This window comes from Lissotriton helveticus, chromosome 12 (assembly GCF_964261635.1).
Source record: "Lissotriton helveticus chromosome 12, aLisHel1.1, whole genome shotgun sequence".
NCBI lineage: Eukaryota > Metazoa > Chordata > Amphibia > Caudata > Salamandridae > Lissotriton > Lissotriton helveticus.
The window spans coordinates 89,731,462-89,750,750 of record NC_136073.1 but is presented as its reverse complement, the minus strand read 5'-3'; the positions used below and the strand labels follow the sequence as shown (position 1 = coordinate 89,750,750).

Below are 19,289 nucleotides of genomic sequence, written 5' to 3'. Positions count from 1 at the left end.
CTTCCAAGCACCATTTATGTTAAAAATAACAGGACTCCCAACTACTTAGCATCTTGGTAAAATCAGTTATTACTGCTTAAAAATGTCTACATTTCTGGCTTTACAGATCAGCTATTTTTCAACTAGTCCAGTCCTGAGTGACCGGAACCAGTTCCCTTCCTTCTTCCGGACCATCCCAAGTGATGACTTCCAGTCCAGAGGACTAGCCCAGTTGGTAGTTCACTTTAATTGGACCTGGGTTGGTATTCTTGCAGAAGACAATGACTACGGCCGTCATGGAGCTGAAATATTACAGAAAGAACTTCATAAAGCTGGAGCTTGTGTGGCCTTCTCTGAGAATATCATCCTCAATCGAGCAGACAGGAATGCGCCCCATATTGTCCAGATAATGCGAAATTCAGCAGCTGTTGCTGTGGTCATATTTGGCCTGGATTCACATTTGGTTCCTCTGTTTGATGAAATAGTGAGGCAGAATATGACTGGAAAGACATTCATTGCAAGTGAAGCCTGGTCAACATCAGCACTCCTGTCTGCAGACAAGTATTTGAAAATCCTCTCTGGCACAATTGGGCTTGCGATTTACAGTGGAGAGATGCCTGGTTTCAAAGAGTATGTAAACAATGCCCATCCTTCAAATTTTCCTGACGATAACTACATTAAAACTTTCTGGGCAACAGCTTTTGGTTGTAGGTGGCAAGGTCCAGAAGTACTGCCGGGTTCATGGGATAACAACACAAAATCATGCACAGGGACAGAGAGGATTGATAGTATCAATGGCATCTATAATGATGTCTCCCGCCCTAGATTCACGTACAATGTGTATCAGGCAGTTTCCGCCATTTCAGTGGCTTTACATGATCTCAATACATGTCTAACACCGGGAGGACCCTTCTATCGTGGAACCTGTTCCAGTGTATTGGACTTCCAACCCTGGCATGTAAGAAAACAAGTCATTTGATGCTAGAAATAGATTGAATATTCAATTAAAGCCATGATATCAACACGAGACACAAATGATTGGCTTATGATTGGATTTAGGGTATCCGATTGCACATTGATGCCTTTCTCTATTGAGATTCATTAAATGAGAGTAAACTGTACCATGATCAATCATATTGCTTAAGCTCCCACGCAACATGGTGGTTAAACCTGGACTTTTAGTGTGAGGCATAATATATTGTGCAATGTGAACACTTAACTTTTTCAAATAGAAACACCACGTGTGAGCTCCAAATGTAATTGTCACATGACAATCAGATAGTAGACAGGCTACTATGGAAGCCATTCACTATTATTCAGAAAATCACAGGGCGACCAGTATTTGGTGATGTGGGACACAGTATTCTTTCAAATTGCGTTCTGAGGATACTCTAAGAAAGGGTGAATTACAACTTTGTGAGCTGGAGTAACACATCTAATTCCTTTGATCATTTATTTTCAGTGCTTTTCTTTTCATTTTAAAAGAGAAAATGTACTTGTTGATTAAAGTAGCACAGTATGATGTGCAAAGTATGTAAAATCTTGGTAAACTCTGGAACATAGTTTTAAAAGAAAAAGAAAAAACATAGGAAAGAGAGGGAAAAGTAATATTGCCATATCTTATCAGAAATAAGTTACAAATGTCAAATATTATTGCTAAAATATAAGTATCAAAGTTGGAAATGAACTGCAGATTATATTGATTATTCATCATGGTAACAAAATAACGTCATTGAGGTTTAGGTACCTCTTGTTCCTGAGGATTGCATAGCAGCTGTTTCTTGCAGAGGAACACAGGAAATTTATCACAGGTAACCAAAGAAGATCTATTGTACTGGTAAGAGTAATTGAATTGATATATGCTCTAACAAGTCTAAGATTATAGCAAACACCATACCACCTAGCCTGAAGTGATACATTTGCAGAATCTTTCCATGCTTTGGTAATCTGTTGAAAATCAAGTGCTAGAAGTAAATCAAGTACCTGAACATTATCTGATTGGGAGGACTAGTGCTCTGAAATACTCCCCTAAAATAATAGTGAAAGTGAAGGGTACGTGTGTGAAAGATAATATTGATCTGTCTCAAGACTTGTGACCAAAATTGATTGGTAGAGAGACAGTCGAATAAAATATGTTTGAGGTTGAATGAAGTACTATTGCTGGACCAACAGGAGGATGGGGAATATAGAGTTCATTTTATGCAGAGTGACTAGAGTGATCAAAAGTCTATTTTAGATAAAAGATAGTTTGGAACAACATTTGCTGCTCAAAGAGGATTTCAGTATTTTATTCCAAATTTTGTTCAATATGGGAACTGAACAAGAAGTCTGTATGTCAGATTCCCATTGCAGTTCCATAGCTGTATTTGCTTGAGTTCTGGGTGAGCTGTTAAATTCTTATATATTTGGGATGCTGAAAGAAAGTTGCAAAGTAGAGGTGCTATGCTAGGAACCTGAGGAGGAGGGATGAGATTATGCAGACTTTGATCATATGCAGATCGGATGATAGAAATTATTGATGCATATTTAGCCTCATACACAGAAGAAAATGAGAAACATGCTTGAGCTAATATAAGAGGAAGAGAAGAGTCATTATGAAGTATGATCCTGCCCGCCCCGGTCCGACTCGGTAGTTAGTACCGTTGAGCGGAGGGCGGGGCAGGGAGAGCCAGGTGTTTCCGGCCACTGGAGCGGTTAGCGTTCTAGCTGACACACGGACGGGCTATTTAGGCAGCGAGGAGCGGCGGCCTGTTGCGGTAAGGAGGGGCAGTGGCAGTGTCTCCCTGACCCGCTTCGCTTATGCAACAGATATTGGGCACAAATTGGGTGCTTGCTGCTTTGATCCCTTGTTCCCAGCTTCAGAATAGATTTATTTATTTATTTTATTTATTCAAAGTTTTATATAGCGCGAACAAGATCCTTACAGATATCAGAGCGCTTCACACGGAGAGAGGGCAGTAGGGGTGAACAGAGATAGTGGGAGCAGTATAATAGTCACAAACATGGTAGGATAATAATAACATACATAAAACATATCAAAATACAATCAGGTAAACAAAATAATATAGGACGGCACAAGTCATTGATCCCACAACCTAGGTGTTCAGGTACACCTTGGGTGCGTGGATGGCTTATACCAATGCCCTAGTATAGAGAGAACACTGAGTGGGGGCATCGGGAGAGTGAATCAGTAAACCAAGTGTAACATATATTGGTCGGTAGTGAGAGCGTAACGTAGTGGTATCCCCACCAAGTAGAAGTATAGTGCCAAAGGACAAAGTGAACAGTGGTACAGAGCAATGCAGAGTCACTGATCCAGCACCTATAAGGTTCAGGAGATCTTGGCCAGAAGGATGGTTTTCACCTCTTTCTTGAAGAGTGCAGTGGAGGAGATAAGCCTGGTTTCAGGAGGGAGCGCATTCCAGATCCTGGGTGCCATTCCCGAGAAGGAGCGCTTGTATGTTTTCTCTTTCCGGAATCTACGGGGTTTCAGGAGTAGATTTTTAGCACTTCTATTGGATCTCGAACCTCCTGATATAGACAACTTTTGAGCGAGGTAGTTGGGTGCATTGTGGTGCACGGCCGCGTGTGTCATAACTGCAATTTTTAGCTGTATTCTGGCTTCAAAAGGCAGCCATTTTAGGGACTTTAAGTCTGGGGATATATGCAAATGTTTTCTTGAGCCGGTAATGAGTCTCGCGGCAGCGTTCAGGGAGGCTCTTAAGGGTGCTGTTGTGGCTAGCGGGAGTCCGCTGAGGGCCACAATTCCGTAGTCTATTCGAGGGATGACTAAAGCTTGCACAGCAGTTCGGAAGTCTTCGGCAGGGAGGAAGGGTTTGATTTTCCTCAGTGTGTTGATTTGGAAATTATCTCCTTTTGTGGCTTTGCTAACGTGCTGCTGCATGTTGAGCTTGGCGTCGAGTGTGATGCCTAGGGATTTCGCCAAGTCCACGATGGTAGGTTGGACATTGAGTGCTGTTAGGTTATTGAGCCACTTTTGGGTGGTGGAAATTTTCGCCGGGGGTGAGATGAGTAGGAACTCAGTTTTCAGAGCATTTAGTTTGAGGTGATTATCGGCCAGCGAAGATTGAGTGTTGATAAGCGTGGAATTCAGATGTTTGATATCTTCCGGGGATTGTAGCTTTAGGTAAAGTTGTGTGTCGTCGGCGTACATATGGAATTGGACATTGGAGGCTTGGAGCAGGGTGGCAGGCGGTTCCATGACGAGGTTGAACAGTGTGGGGGAGAGGGAGGATCCTTGTGGAACACCTAGATCTGCAGGCACGGGTGTAGATAGCACATTGTTGATCTTGAACTTCTGAGATCGGTTGTGAAGGAAGGACGAAAACCATTTGAGAACAGTTCCCGATAGACCCATTCTAGTGCTTAGCAGCTCCAGCAAGTTCTCATGTTTGACCGTGTCAAATGCTGAAGAGAGGTCAAGAAGGATGAGGAGGCAGGACTCATTGCGATCAAGAATTTGGAGGGCGTCATCAATTATGTGTGTCATAGCTGTTTCTGTGCTATGTTTCGCTCGGAAGCCTGATTGATGAGGGTTGAGGAGGTCAAATTGATCAATGTGTTTTGTTAGTTGGAGTTGGACACATTTCTCCAGCAGTTTGGCCAGGGTGGGGATATTGGTGATGGGCCGGTAATTGTTTAGGTCAGACGGATCAGCTGTAGGTTTCTTGAGTATAGGCGTGACTTGCCCCACCTTAAGGGAGTCTGGGATGAGGCCTTGTTGTAGGGAGCTGTTGATGATTTTGGTCCAGAGAGGGAGGAGCAAGGGGATGAAGTCTTTTACAGCATTAGCAGGTAGAGGGTCTGTGAGGTGATTAGAGGGCTTCAAGGTGCAGAGCAGTTTGTGTATTGCTTCTTCCGAGTAGGTATCGAAGTACAGCCATGATGCCTTGTTTTGAGGTTGAGTGTTAGACATTCTGGTGTGACTGGGGAATCGGCTTACATCCATGAAGAGGTCATTTCTTATGTTGTCAGTCTTTAGCTTAAAGAAAGCAGAGAAGGCTTCACAGTGTGGGGTGTCGCTTGTTGCACTGTTTGATTGTAAGGGTTGTGTCTTCGTTTGGGTCTTGATTAGTTCGAATAGCTTTCTTGGCCTGTTTTTTGCTTGGTCCAACTGGCGGCTAAAGAAGTCCGATTTTGTGTGCTTTATTTTCCTGAAGTAGGCATTTCTCTTGTTCTTAAGCCTTTTGAGGTGCAATGCTGAAGGGACCGATCTCCATGTGCGCTCTGCCATTCGCATAGTACGCCTGTCGTCATTGAGTCTGTCATCATACCAGGGGTTAAAATTTTGGTGGAGACTCTCTTCAGTTGCAGTGGGGCGACTTCATTGACTATTGTATTCATAGAGTCAAGGTAGTGGTCTATCAGTGAGTGAACATCCGAGGTACCTGAAGGGGGAAGGAGGCGATTGCCGATGTGGGGAGGCAGGGTAGAGGGGTTAAGATTCTTCATGTCCCTTTTCCATGTTTTGGATTTGATTGGTTGGACCGGGTTAGGTTTAACTTTTTCATTGATAAAGAAGGTGATAATGTGGTGATCTGACCAGTCGCAGGGTTGTATCGCCTCCAGTTGTGTAGAGTTCTCTTTGGCAATGATGAGATCGAGTATCGAGCCTTTGTCGTGTGTTGGTCTATCGCATATTTGGGTGAGGTCAAGAGCATTAAGGAAAGTTTTGAGACTATTCACCACTGTGTCTTTCTGGTCGTTCCAGTGGAGATTGAAGTCACCCAGGTAGACTTGGGTGGTCTGCCGACCGGCATTGGAGGTGATCATGTCCATGAGTTGTTGGGTGAATATGATGTTCTCACCAGGCGGGTGGTAGATGAGATGTAAAGCACAAACTTGTTTGCCCTCGCTGGTGATGTCGAGGCAGAGGAGTTCACAGGAGGAAAGGGAGGGGGAGTTGACTTTGGTAACGGAGAGGTTGCTCCTAAAAATGCATGCAATTCCCCCGCCCGTCTTGCCAGGAGACCTGTCCAGCCTGATGATGTGATAATTGGGGGGGACTAGTATGTCCATAATCGGGGTAGAGGCTTCAGTAAGCCACGTTTCCGTTAGAATGGCTAGGTCGAGATCCCTAGCTGAGACTAGATCAGCGATGTCGGTGGAGTGCCTCTGGGCCGATCTGCAATTGAGTAGGATGCATTTGAGTTTGGGAGAGAGAAGGGTGGTCGAGCTTTCTAGTGTGAGGGACATTTTTCTGAGGTTGTTAGGGACGGAACCTCTGTTGTTGAGGGTTGGGAGCCTCAGAGGGTTTGTAAGAATTGTGGGTATGTGGGTGTGTGTGTTGGATAAGTGTTTTACCGGACCTGGGCCATAAGAGCGTAGGAGAGAGCATAGGTCGCGGTCCGACAGTGGGTTGAGGACACGACGGGGGCGGTAGGAGTTATTGTGAACGGGGATAGTCGGCCAGCGCGGGTGTCGTTGGAGGCGAGGGTATGTAGGGAGGGTGCGTCGTTTGTAGGGTAGAGGGATGGTGGGAGGTAGCCTGGGCTGTGAGGAGAGAAGGTCTTTGATTGCGTGGACATCTTTTTTGATTTGTAGAATATCCTCTTTGAATTGTTGGAGGGTGGATATAGTCAGGTCAGGAGGTGTATTGGGGATGGGGTTGGTGGTGAGAGCCATTGGTGAATGGTTGAGTAGTGAGCTGGAAAGCGGGCAGGGTATCGAGGGGGGGGATAGACTAGCGTTGTTGGAAGGTTCTGTGGTGCTAGTAAATGGGATGGCATTCAAAGTGTGGGAGTTATTGTGGGCGAAGGGTGTGGGTGAGGTAGGTGAAGGCGGTGGGTGGGAGGCATAGGTAGTGCCGTCAGTGGGAGACGGTGCCGGAGAGTAGAAGAGTGAGTGAAGGCTGAATACAGTGGGGGAGACAGGAGGGTAGTGAGGGCTGAGAATAGGAGGTGGGAGAGAGGGGGATGCTAAGGTAGGGGAGGCGGTATGTTCTGTATGTTTTGTTGGGAGGGTGAGAGTGTCGTGGGTGGGAGTGGGGAGGGAGAGGTGTCCGCCGTGGGGGGGCTGGGAGGGGGGGTGGATAAACTCTGAATGGTGGTGTGTTCAGATGGTGGCGTGTTGTGGGTGGGAGTTGTTGTGTCAGGTGTGAGAGTGTCGTGGTGGGTGAGAAGAGTGGGGAGGGAGCTGGGGAGTGAGAGGGGTCTACCGTGGGGGGATGGGAGGGGGGGGGGATAAACTCCGGGCGGTGGTGTGTTCAGGTGGTGGCGAGTTGTGGGTGGGTGTTGTTATGTCAGGGGGGAGAGGGATGGGGGTATGAGTGGGTGTAATAGGGGTCATGTTAGAGGGGCGGCTAGTATTTGAGGTGGAGAGATTTGTGACTGTGCTTGGGGAGTGTGGGGCGATAACAGCCGGTGGGCCATTTACTGGGGTGCTGGGGGTAGAGGTGTTGTAGGCGGGGGCTGCGACGTCAGAGGTGATAGTGCTGGTGGAGTTCTGGGTGTGGGGCTGCAACTTGGAAAGGTGCTCTTTAAACTTGGGGAACAGGTTGTGTAGTAGTTCCAGGTTCTTGTCCGTGGATTGAATTAGGACCATCCCGTTGTTGTAGATAGTAATGGTAGCCCTGCCAGGGAGGAGGTGGGAAGGTGTGATAGAGAGAGTTAGGCCATGAGTTGTTTTCCTGGTGGTGGAGACGGTGAGTAGGGTTAGGAACGCTTTTCTCCATTGGGCTCTGCGTGAGGTGTGGAAGATGATATCAGTATTCAGGGTACCATTGCCTGGTGAGAAGTAGGTGTTGGCAAAGGGTGTTTCAGGGTGCGACCTCAAGAAGTTATGTTTAAAACGTTTAGTGGCTTTTTTGGTGAGGGTGGAAGGGTAGTTGATTCTAAAAGTGTGCTTGCCGTTGAGCTCCATTTTAGAAAGGCTGTGATGTTGAGTGTAGGAGATAGGACGACAGTAAAGACTGTCAGCCGTTAGTTACAGGGCAAAGGGGTGCCACTAGTGTGTGACCAAAAGAATAAGAGGTAGAAGTCAGTGCAATCCAGGAACAAACAGTGCGTAGGTGCAGCTTACATCATGTATCCTATATGCGTGGTAGCACTTAGCTTACACCATGTACAAAATATGAGAGGTAGAACCGGTTAGGTGGAAACAAATTACAAGTCTGAATGTAAGAGGTAGCAGCTGTGTAGTCTAGGTGTAGAAAGTGGCAGGGTGCAGCTTACAAGACTAAATGAAGTGAATGAGGTAGTAATAATCAATGCAACAACGTGAAGTAGCTTACATCGATAAACCAAATAAATGAGGTAGCGAACAGTGAGGGATATAGGGATAAAGGTGAGATAGGTGCATCTTACCACATATACAGTATAAAAATCGGGCTAAACTACTAATGAATTAAAGAATCCAATATATGTGCAAACAAATATATGTGCAAACAAATTACTGCTAATATCATTCAAAGTACAGGTAGCAGAATAATACTGCAATAATAGGTATAGGTACAGAAAGTTCAAAATACAATAATAGCAATAATAGGTATAGGTACAAAAGTTCAAAATACAGGTATAAACATAATACTGCGATAATAAGCAGACATTCTTACATATGTGAGGTAGCAATCTGTGCGTTGCAAATGTTCACAATTTAAGTAGAAATATAATACTGCAATACTAGGCCAACATTCTTTCACAAGAGGGTCTAGATACATAACTGAGCGCATTACCCGGTAGCTGAGCTTAGTCAAAGATCATAAGTTCTTAGTGAGAGATCAGGTAATGATGAAAATGACTAGTCCAGGATGGCCGCCCTGAGAGAGATTAGACTAATCTAACATGGCCGCCAAATGGGTGTAATAGAGCCAGTAGTCCTCTGTTTGTTGCTGTTGCTTAGATAGCAGAGCAATGCTCAAGGTTAGCTGGGAGGAGTTCTTATCTCGGTGTGGGGGAGTTAGGCTGAGGAGCCTCGTGGGCATCGAAGGTATATCGGAGGGGATTGATTGCTACAGTTTTATGGCCCTAGCCATTTTGAACAAAGGAGGTAGTTATTTTTTTTTTTAAAGTGATCAAGCGGGTGGGGGAGAAAAATACCTTAAGTCTCTGTGTGCCTGTTGAGTCTGCCAGCAGCGATTTTCGGCACTGATTTAAAACAAGAATGGCTCAATACCTTCAAATTCCTTGAAATATGTGAATTGCAGGTTGAATAAAATGACTTGAATTTTATGTGCGTGATCCCAAATCCGAGCTTTAGGCCTGCATTACCCTGTAGACATAGCCTCTCTCAGCCCTCCTGTGCTGTGGAGCGGAACGGGCGTGAGGGGGGGGGCCGTCGTCGTCGCCTCACCCCGGCTAGGCAGAACACCCGGCGGCCTGCGCCTTGAAGCGGGTGGGAGGGGGGCCTCTCTCAGCCCTCCAGTGCTGTGGAGCTGGCGGGGGGGCCGTCGACGTCGTGGCCTCGTCTCGGCAACACCGCAACACCGCAGGCCGGCTCCTGGACTGCCCCTACCGCTCAGCCCAGCACTATCTCGCAAGTGCTCCGGTGTGGCGGAGCGGTCAGGCTCCCGGCGGCGCAGCCTGCGTCCTCTGCCATGAAGCGGATGGGACACTCTCTCAGCCCCCGGACGCCGCAGGGTGTTCTTCTGTTGTGGCGTGATCCGGTCGCTGGCTTGGGGTGCCTGAGGGCGCGCACACGGCGGCTCACGGTGCCTGCTCCCGGGTCTTGAGCCTCACAGTCCCGCAGCAGCGCGGGACTATGAAATAATTTTTAAAATTACACGCTAGCTTTTAAATGTGAACTGCAGATTATGTGCATTTCTTATCTCGCATACTTGCGCTGTGTTTTTAACATCCTTTATTTCTGGACACTATTATTGTGTTTTTGGAAACATAAGGGGCGCTGACACTCACCCAGGAAACCTGTGCGCGACGTTCCATCCTGCCCGCCCCGGTCCGACTCGGTAGTTAGTACCATTGAGCGGAGGGTGGGGCAGGGAGAGCCAAGTATTTCCGGCCACTGGAGCGGTTAGCGTTCTATCTGACACACGGACGGGCTATTTAGCCCTCTCGTCACGAGGAGCGCGCAGCGGTCGCGCGCGGGGCGCGCCAGATACAGCGCCTGAGACAAGCCAGAGAGAAGCCCGTCTGCGCCCGTCCACAACTGGACGGGGGCCAGGGGCCATGCCCCCTATATCTGCCCTCTCTGTGGACCATGCTAATTCATGGGTAAGATACTCATCCCTTGATCTATTAGGATTATGGACGCCATCTCACCTGGCCTGTTTAGGAGGAGGAGTTTTTTCGCTAGAGGGTCCTTTCTCCTGTCGAACATGCCGATTTCAAGCCCAACATGATAATCCGCCACTTAATCTGTTCGAAGTCCCTGTTTTAAAGGGAGCTCCACAAAGTTCTTTGATAAGAAGAAACCTTTTCTGTAACATTAGGTCCTTATCTAAGCATTATAGCGAAGTATGGGACCTAATTTCCTCTACGCAACCTGAACTCTGCTATCTAACTGAAACATGGCTAAAACCACACTCGGTCCCGGCAATCACCTTAGGGATCCCTGAGGGTTACAGAATAGCCAGGTTAGATTGTCCAACTAAAATTGGGGGAGGTATAGCGATCGTATATAAACACGACCTCTCGATCACCATTTTAGAAGAAAATAGTACTCCTGAACTAGAGATTTTGGTGTTTAAAGTCTGCATCTCAAATAAAATTAGCCACAAAGGGGCATTAGTTTATCGCCCTCCAGGACCTTATGCCAGTTTTAACATCGCATTGTTGGAGATTTTAGCTAGACACATTGATATTGAGAGTGAATTTATACTCTTAGGAGATTTTAATGTACACAGCGACTTGAAGGAATGTGGAGATGCTCACTCCCTATTGACTGATCTTTCCATGTTTGGACTCACTCAAATGAATTCAGGTCCCACTCACCAGGAAGGACATACTTTGGACCTTATTTTTACAAATAAAGCTAACACCGTGACATGTGTTCCTCCAAAACAAGTAAATTGGACATGCCACTTTGCTATGGAATTCCATATTTCCCATTTTGGCAAAGTTCCCGCTCAGGCGCAAGTCCTGCCGAGTAAACGCAGGCAATGGCATAAGGTTACCCCTGACGTTTTTCAAGAACAGTTTGTTGAGCCCTCCATCAGTCCTTCTGAGGATGTGGATATGGTTTTAGCTAACTTTAACCAAGCTATGCTTAAAGCGGTCGACTGTATTGCCCCCATGAAAACGTTTAAACCTCGCCAAGCTCGGAAACAGGAAGTATGGTTTTCAGAGCATTTAAGAATACTTAAACAAGCGGCTAGAAAGTTGGAGAAGCGGTGGAGAACGACCCACTGCGATACAGATAAGACCCATTATTGGGCAGCTCTCACTATTTACCACAAAGAAATTCGATGCGCCCGAAAAACGTATATTGAATCTCTACTCTCAGCTGCAGGTAATGCCCCCAGAATTCTATATCAAACCCTCCAATCATTTGTGAAACCGGCTGCTTGTGAAACCCCTGAAGTAGCGTCCCAACAATTGTGTAATGAAGTCGCTCACTTTTTCACCAACAAGATAAATAGGATACACAATGACATTACCAGAGTAAATTTGTCCTCCACAGGAGTAACGGCTCCACTCCTGGATGAAGAAAAAAGACCAGGACAAATGACTCTGGACACTTTCCCCCCCATCTCTCTGGTAGAGGTAGAATGCTATCCAGGCCAGATTTAGGGGCCGATTATGATTGCGGTTTTTCCGCATCCTCCAGGCCGGCGGAAGCCACCGCCGGCCCGGAGGATGCGGAAAAACCGCTGCGGAGCCTCCAAAGACCCACCGCCAAATTAGGATGGCTGATGGGTCTGGAATTCCGTCCGCAGCTTTTCCGCCGCAGTCGCCTTCCGACCGCGGCGGAAAAGCTCTAACATGGCTGGCGGTGTCTATCAGACACCGCCAGCCATATTAGGATGGTGGTGAATACATGCTTTTCCGCGGCGGCTTTTCTGCCGTGGAAAAGCATACGGCCAGGATTATGCCAGTAGTAGGGAACACTCTGAACCCACAGATTCAAAGCCTGGTGAATCTTTCATTAAAGGAAGGTCTGGTCCCTGGGGAATGGAAGAAAGCACTGGTGAGGCCCATCAGGAAAAACTCTTCCACTCCCTGGACTGATATGTCTAACCTTAGGTCCATATCCCTACTTCCCTTCATGGGGAAACTTATAGAGAAACATGTTAACAAAAGTGTTTCCAACTATATCGAACAGACTGATAGGCTAGATTGCTCCCAATTTGGCTTTAGACCAAAACATGGTACCGAGTCTGCTCTGCTGTCGGTGACTGATGACCTCCTTTTGTACCAGGATAAAGGATACTCCGTTATCCTGGTACTATTAGATTTGTCGGCAGCGTTCAACACGATATCTCACAAAATCTTAATCGAACGCTTGACCACGATCGGCATTGCGAGCACAGCCTTAGCTTGGTTAGAAAGTTTCATATCTAACCGCTCCCAAGCTGTTAGCATGGGCCCATTTCGGTCGGTTGAGACTAAGATCACTAAGGGGGTGCCACAGGGCTCTTGCTTGAGCCCTACTCTTTTTAATATCTATGTGGCACCTCTGGCCAAAATTCTGAGAGAATTTGGGTTCATCCCTGTCTCCTACGCGGATGATACCCAGCTCTTGTTTCCTTTTAAGAATCTCACCGACGAAGTGAGGACGGCTTTTTCCGAAGGCATGAAAGCTGTGGCTACATGGATGGCACGGAACTATCTCCAATGCAATGTAAATAAGACCAAAATCATGCTTTTTGAGGAGGCTAGAACCCTGTGGACACCAGACTGGTGGCCATGTGAGCTTGGCCTAATGCCTGAGCCTAAACAGGTTGTTAAAAACCTAGGGGTGCGCCTTGATCGAGCACTCTCTTTTAAACAGCATGGAAACTGGGTGGTTGGCCAATGTTTCCATGTTATTGGACTTCTACGGAACGTTTTCCCAATATTACCGGATTCTACTAGGAAAACCTTGGTGCAGGCACTGATATTGAGCTGCCTTGATTATTGCAATGGACTGCTGTTGTCAGCTAATGAGGGTGTACTTGCAAAACTCCAGGTGGTACAAAATACTGCAGCGAGGCTAGTATTGAATGCCCCACCTAGAACCCCATCTAAACCCCTTTTAAACAAATTACATTGGCTTTCTGTCCGTAAAAGGATCAATTTTAAGATATGTTGCTTGATCCATAAGAGCCTACATGGATGTGGCCCTTTCTATTGGAACAATAAATTCATCCCATAAAAACCTACCCGGGCCCTGAGGTCCAGCAATCAACTTTTATTGAGAATACCAACGGCAAGGAAGGTCAGACAAGGTGGAAATGCTTTGTCGGTTGTCGGACCCACCTGGTGGAATAGACTCCCTCTCAATCTCAGGCAATGTCCAGAACACTTAAAGTTTAGAAAAAAACTTAAAACATTTTTATTCCAGATATAGTCTGTGTGCCCTCGGATGACCATTGAATCAAATACCAACTTGTTGCTATTGCTTCTTTTCTGTTCTCTTTTCTCTTTCTGTGCGCAGAGATACTCTGTTAGAGTCGATTCTAGCGCGTTAAAAATCCATAAATAAAAATCCATAAATAAATGAAAAAGTTGATAAATTCATCTGAGTCCTTTTCCGTGCCAAGCTTTCCAAAAAAATTGGTTTATTGTTTAATTTAGTATGTTTAGTATGCCAAACTGAAGAATGTAGAAATTGTTGTTTAGTATTCTGATGGGAATTTAAAATAGGTTGGAGGAGCTTACATGCATTTTTTCAATATGAGAGGAACAAGGCTAAAGGTTTGTGAGAAAAAGATAAGAAGTACGAATTCTTGAATAGATAAGGAATGGAGAAAAGATTTTTAAATATCAAACCAATAAGGAGGATTTATAGAGTTTTGCTGTCAGTCAGGGAAAAGGATGCTTGTTTAAGAAAATATGCTGTATAGTACGTGCAAAAGTCAGGAAAATGAATACATGCCATATGTTTGGGATGTTTACGGTTTTGAGGCGACATGCAAGATTTTTTATAAAGCATATTTTTGTAAAACGAAAACTGGGAATATTTTAGGGATATTAGAAAGATAAAACAATATTATGGGGACTATCATCATTTTTATTGTATTTAGTTGACCTCACCAAGATAAGAACTGAGAATTTCATCTAGAGGTAAGAGTTGCAAGGATTTCTTTCGGGTTGAAGGATACCTTGTCTTTACTCGAAGCATTACACCACAGACTCTGTAATACAATGAAAGAAAGAAGAAGAAAGAAAGTCTGCATGAAAACATAATTTAGTAAAGGGAGAATTTAAGCATTTACCTTGTATCCTTAGATGGAAGCAGAATTTGTGACTTCAATCCAGAAGGCTGGCAACAAGGTTTGAGGATATGAGAGGAAGAGCAAAATGTAATCCGCATGAACTGAAAATGTTAAATGTTTGTCTCCATATTGGAAACCAGAAATGTCAAAGTTTCAAGCATTTTTTATAAAAAAGGGTTCTAGTGCAAACAAATAATCAGGTAGAAAGAGGTCATCCTTGCCAATCACCTGGATGAATTGTAAAAGATGAAGAAATAAGGAGACAAAATGAATACATTTACAACCAAAGACAAACCTAGAAGAAGTAGGAAAAAAATGGTCAGCTAACTCAGCCAAATGCCTTTTAAGCATCCAAAGAAATAGCCAATATAGAATGTTTATATGATTCCAACTTACTGAAAACATTGAAGATTAATCTGGTGCTATCCAAAATATGCCTACCTTGAATAAATAGGCAGATAGAGAAATCAGGAAAGGATTTTTGCAAAGATTTTATAATCCAAATTAACAAGGGAAATGGGTCTTTAATTTTTGCCAGATTGTTGGATCTTTGCTCTTTTAAGGGATGAGACATATTAAAGCATCTTGGAAGGAACCCCCAGCAGATTTAGAGGAAATGAAATGAGTAAAAAGCAGATGTTGTTTGGGTGTAAGAAGTTTGAAGAAATGTACGTTAAATTATATAGTGAAACCCATCCTAATGGAGTAAATAGCAGTGAGATTGTCATCAATACAATTGTCATCTAATGAAGTGAAATCCATTGTAGGATCGGAAGGAGATTTATTTTGGATAGATGCCGAATTATGTCTTTCTATGGGATTCCTGAGTGTATAAAGATTGAAAAAAGTCTCTAAATTCAGAAATAATATCTTTATTTTTTTTAACTGATTGGTTAGTGGAGGCGAAGATAGAGTCTATTTGGTATGGTCTATTTTGATTTTGAGGGTATTAGCAAGAGGTGTTCTGGCCTTATTTTGTCCGTAATATTTGGCACTAGATTTAAGGAGGTATGAGTTAATATTTTCTGTGACTATTGTATTAAAAGCAAATTAAAATTTAATTGACTCTTCCAGACAAATTTTAGGGTTAGAGAGGTGATTAGATTTCTCTAACTGTGAAATACAATTCATAATTACATTTAATTTGTTGGAGGAGGGCTTCTTTTTACGGGCTACAAAGGACATAATGAAATCTCTAGAAGCAGCTTTAAAGGTGAGGGAGATAGTTGGGGTCTCATTCTCAAGAAAAAAGGTGTTTGCAAAGTGTTCAAACATTTGTGCAAATTTAGGATCTAGAAGGAGGCAGTTAATAAATCTCCAATGTTTGGTACCAGGAGTAGGTGGAAGAAGATCTACATCTAGAGGGATAGGGGGATGGTTGGAGATGAATATGAAAATGATATCTGAATGTGTAATGTGTTGTGCAAGAGACTTGGAAACAAATAAATAGTCAATTTGAGATTGGGAAGAATGTGCAGGGGAGAATAAGTGTATGCCTTGAGGGATCTCCATTTTATAGTGTATTTATACATGGATGCATATGTGATTGGATAAACTTAGATTTAGAGTGCAATCAATAAATGGGTCAATAACCATATTACAATCACCACCAACATTTGAATAACTATCGTTAAAAGACATCAACTTAGATAATACCTCAGGCCAAAAGATGTATCTGAGGTAGTGGGTGCTTAGACATTAAAAATAGTTACAGGCATTGTATTAATAGTCATGGATGCAGAAACCCATCTTCGCACAGAATCAGTTTCTTGGGAACGAACTTGAATATCTAAGGATTTATGACATAAGAAAGCCACTCCATTGTATTTCTCTGAACCTGGGGAAGCAAATATGTGACCTTCCCACAGATTTTTTAGTATAAAAATATCTTTGCTGAGTACATGGGTTTCTAGCAATTAAACAATCTCAACTTTTAGCTTCGAAATATTAGTTAAAATCTGCGGACGATTTATAGGCGTCTCTAAATCTGTAATGTTCGAGGAAAACATTCTAACGACCATTTAAATAGTTCTTGGATATGTAGTGGTAACAATAAAACAAATCTTTAATAACAAATAAGTTGCTAAATCATTCAAGAAGTAGGCAATGAAATTACAGAAAATGATAGCATAAAGAAAATGTGGGTGTGGTCAGGAAAAAAGAAGGAATAAAGCATAGCAAAAGAAAACGGTGACACAGGAGAGAGATGAGGCAGAGGAAAGTAGAAATGCAACAAACTGGAATGAATAACCAAAAAGACTTATCTACACAATACACAAAAACGTTGACGGTGGAGCGACAATTAAATGGGGATGGCACAAGCCACACTCTGATCAGCTAAGAAAGGAGGGGAGACCAAACCACATAAACCCGTATCTGTTAAATCTTGACAAAAAACACGGAACATACCTAAACGCAAGAATGTTTGCATTGTAAGAAACAATTCTAACATATATGGTGAGAAGATCAGTAAATATAATATAGACTGGTGAATAGAACACTAATGACTAGAACATTATCAGCATAATTCTAAAACCATACATCAAGTAACAGGAAGCTTGGAGGTGTACATTGCCTCTCCTCTGCACTTAGTAATACATTTTTGCAGAAGGGAGGGGTCTTCATAGGTAGTAGTCGTGTTATTGTAAGTTACTCTGAATAAGCATCGATGAAATTATAAAAATCTGGTTTTGAGAGAGTGGACAGCTGGTTGCATATTGAGAAACATTTTCCTTCTGTCTGCTGTGGCCTTGGCAAAATACAGTGGAAAAATTAGGTTAGATCTGGAACCTGAAATACGACCTGTGCCTTGGTGACAATAAGGAGATCTAAATATTCTAAAAAATGAAGCATTGCACCTCTAGGTTTCTGTAAAGTTGAGGCAGAATGAGGAGCATGACCAAGTGTATGTACCCTTTCTTTGTTCAAAAGAGGGTAGATAGGTAGGATAAGAACGTTCCATTCCTTCAGTCAGACCATATGTTTTCAGACTGTTCCTTTTGTTTTGATTTTCTATGTCCTTAGCCTGTTTTTTAAGGCAACATTTCAGAATGCAATGCTTGTACAGTTAGCGCAGTGTCTTTAAGTACTCCAACCCTTCGCTCCATCTGAGTAACTTTATCTATCACAGAAGACCATATTTCATCAAGGACCTGTCTTCCCTGTAACGTTTGAGTGCCCAAATTTCCTCTAATTTGAGCTCTATTGAGACAGTACTGTTGACTTTTCTGAGGGAAGGATGTCTTTTATTAGCTCTCTTATGTGTTGAGGCACTAGAAAAAGTAGGTTATTAGAAGATAGTTTATGCACAGATACGGCATGAGAGTCTGACATACTAGAGGCAGAGTTTTGACATTCACCCCCAGAATCCTCCATAACCTCCAGGGCATAGAAGAGGTTAAGAATGACGATTTTAGTATTGTTCTTCAGTAGTTTACTGGCCAGTTTCTGGTTCTCCCCATATGTATCTGAAGAAGCCAATGACTGACAGAGATACAGCACTTAAAAGTAGTCTGCAGACAAAAAGAGTAAAATAATATTGTGTCTCCTTATTTCATTGCAATAAAATGGAAAAACGAGTGAGCTGACTGGCAATGTTTACCTTCCATTGTCCCTTAAGATTCAGGCAGCATTCTGAGGTGTTTTGAAGCTGGGCATGACATCAGTAAACAAAAGCAAGACAAACAAAATGATCATCATCATCAGGACGAGAATTATCTTAAATGGATACACCTAAAAGTAAGAGAGACTTGTGTTATTTTTGTATCTATACCCAATTGCCAACAAATTTATAACCACAGGTATCGTAAAGAGATACTACGCATGAAAAAAATGTGGCCATAAATACTCTCAATCAAACAAATATTAGACAGATTTTCCTGCACTAACTTCAAAGTAGATATTGACATGCTATAATGGATGACGTAAGTGTTACACAAAGGAGTGGATCCTTATAAGGAGTTCATTGTTGAGAGGCAAGGTAAGCCTGTGTTATCTACCCCAAAATTAAGGACCTCTGGTCGAACACTATCAAACATATCAATATAAAAGTGGAGACTTAAAGTGGTAAGATATCAAACAGATATCTTTGGGACTCTGAGGAGGAGGGAAGGCGGGCCTTCTCTCAAAAATGAATTATTGTGGATGGTCAAATGAGGGACAATCACAGAGGCCTGCATACACTTGGGGATTGGAGACAGGCTTTGTTTATTTGAACAATGGAGAACTTTGCAGTTTGTGTGAACTGCGCAATTGAAGACATGACTTCCTATTGTTTTTCTATGTGTGCTTTCTTTTGTGTTTCTATGATTAGGTGTACCTAAGACTGTGGCAAGTGGTTTTCTACCTGTGACAATGCTGTTAATGGGGAGCCGCACTGTTTTTATTTCAATGCTTTCCTTTTATCTGTATTTTTCTTACTCTTTTAGTGTCTATAATTTTGTAATTTCTAACCCTTTGATATGTTCAGGGAATGGAGAGATGGTCAACAATGATCTCACTAGCATGGAGGAATACATCATATTATGCAAGAGTAGGATAGTATTTTTTCAATGGCTTTTTTATGCATATAAAACGTGTTTTTTTGGTTGTACAATTACGTCAACAACTTACAGTCTTGGTTTATAATGTGAATCTATATTTCGTACAAAGAATGGCAAGCATTTTGCTCTGTTCTCTACTGGTAACTCAACTGTATTGCCATTGAAGCATGGTGTCGGCTGTCTCCTTTATGTGCATGCTTTTAGAAGCACCTCAGGTTTAAACTACAGGAGCCCTTCGGCACTTGGACTGGGAATCCAGGGGGCCAAGCGCAGGCAGTGTTTCATTGGTACTATGGGGCTGATTACGATGTCGGGCATTCCTGAAAGAGACTAACCGACCTCTGGTCAGTGCTCCGATCACCTGATGTGGATGCAACTGAACACTGTTCGGTCACATTCTGACATTTCCCTATGGGAGCATGTGTTACAGACTTAAA

The 19,289-nt window shown here is 43.4% G+C and overlaps 1 protein-coding gene across 1 annotated transcript in view; it reads left to right on the top strand.

Annotated features, from left to right (window-relative positions):
• LOC144797906 (extracellular calcium-sensing receptor-like) overlaps nt 1–19,289 on the top strand; it is a 77,249-nt gene that overhangs the window by 32,252 nt on the left and 25,708 nt on the right. The window contains exon 2 of the mRNA XM_078668707.1: nt 107–937. Coding sequence (XP_078524833.1) covers nt 107–937 — 831 coding nt within the window. The remainder of the gene's footprint in view (nt 1–106; nt 938–19,289) is intronic.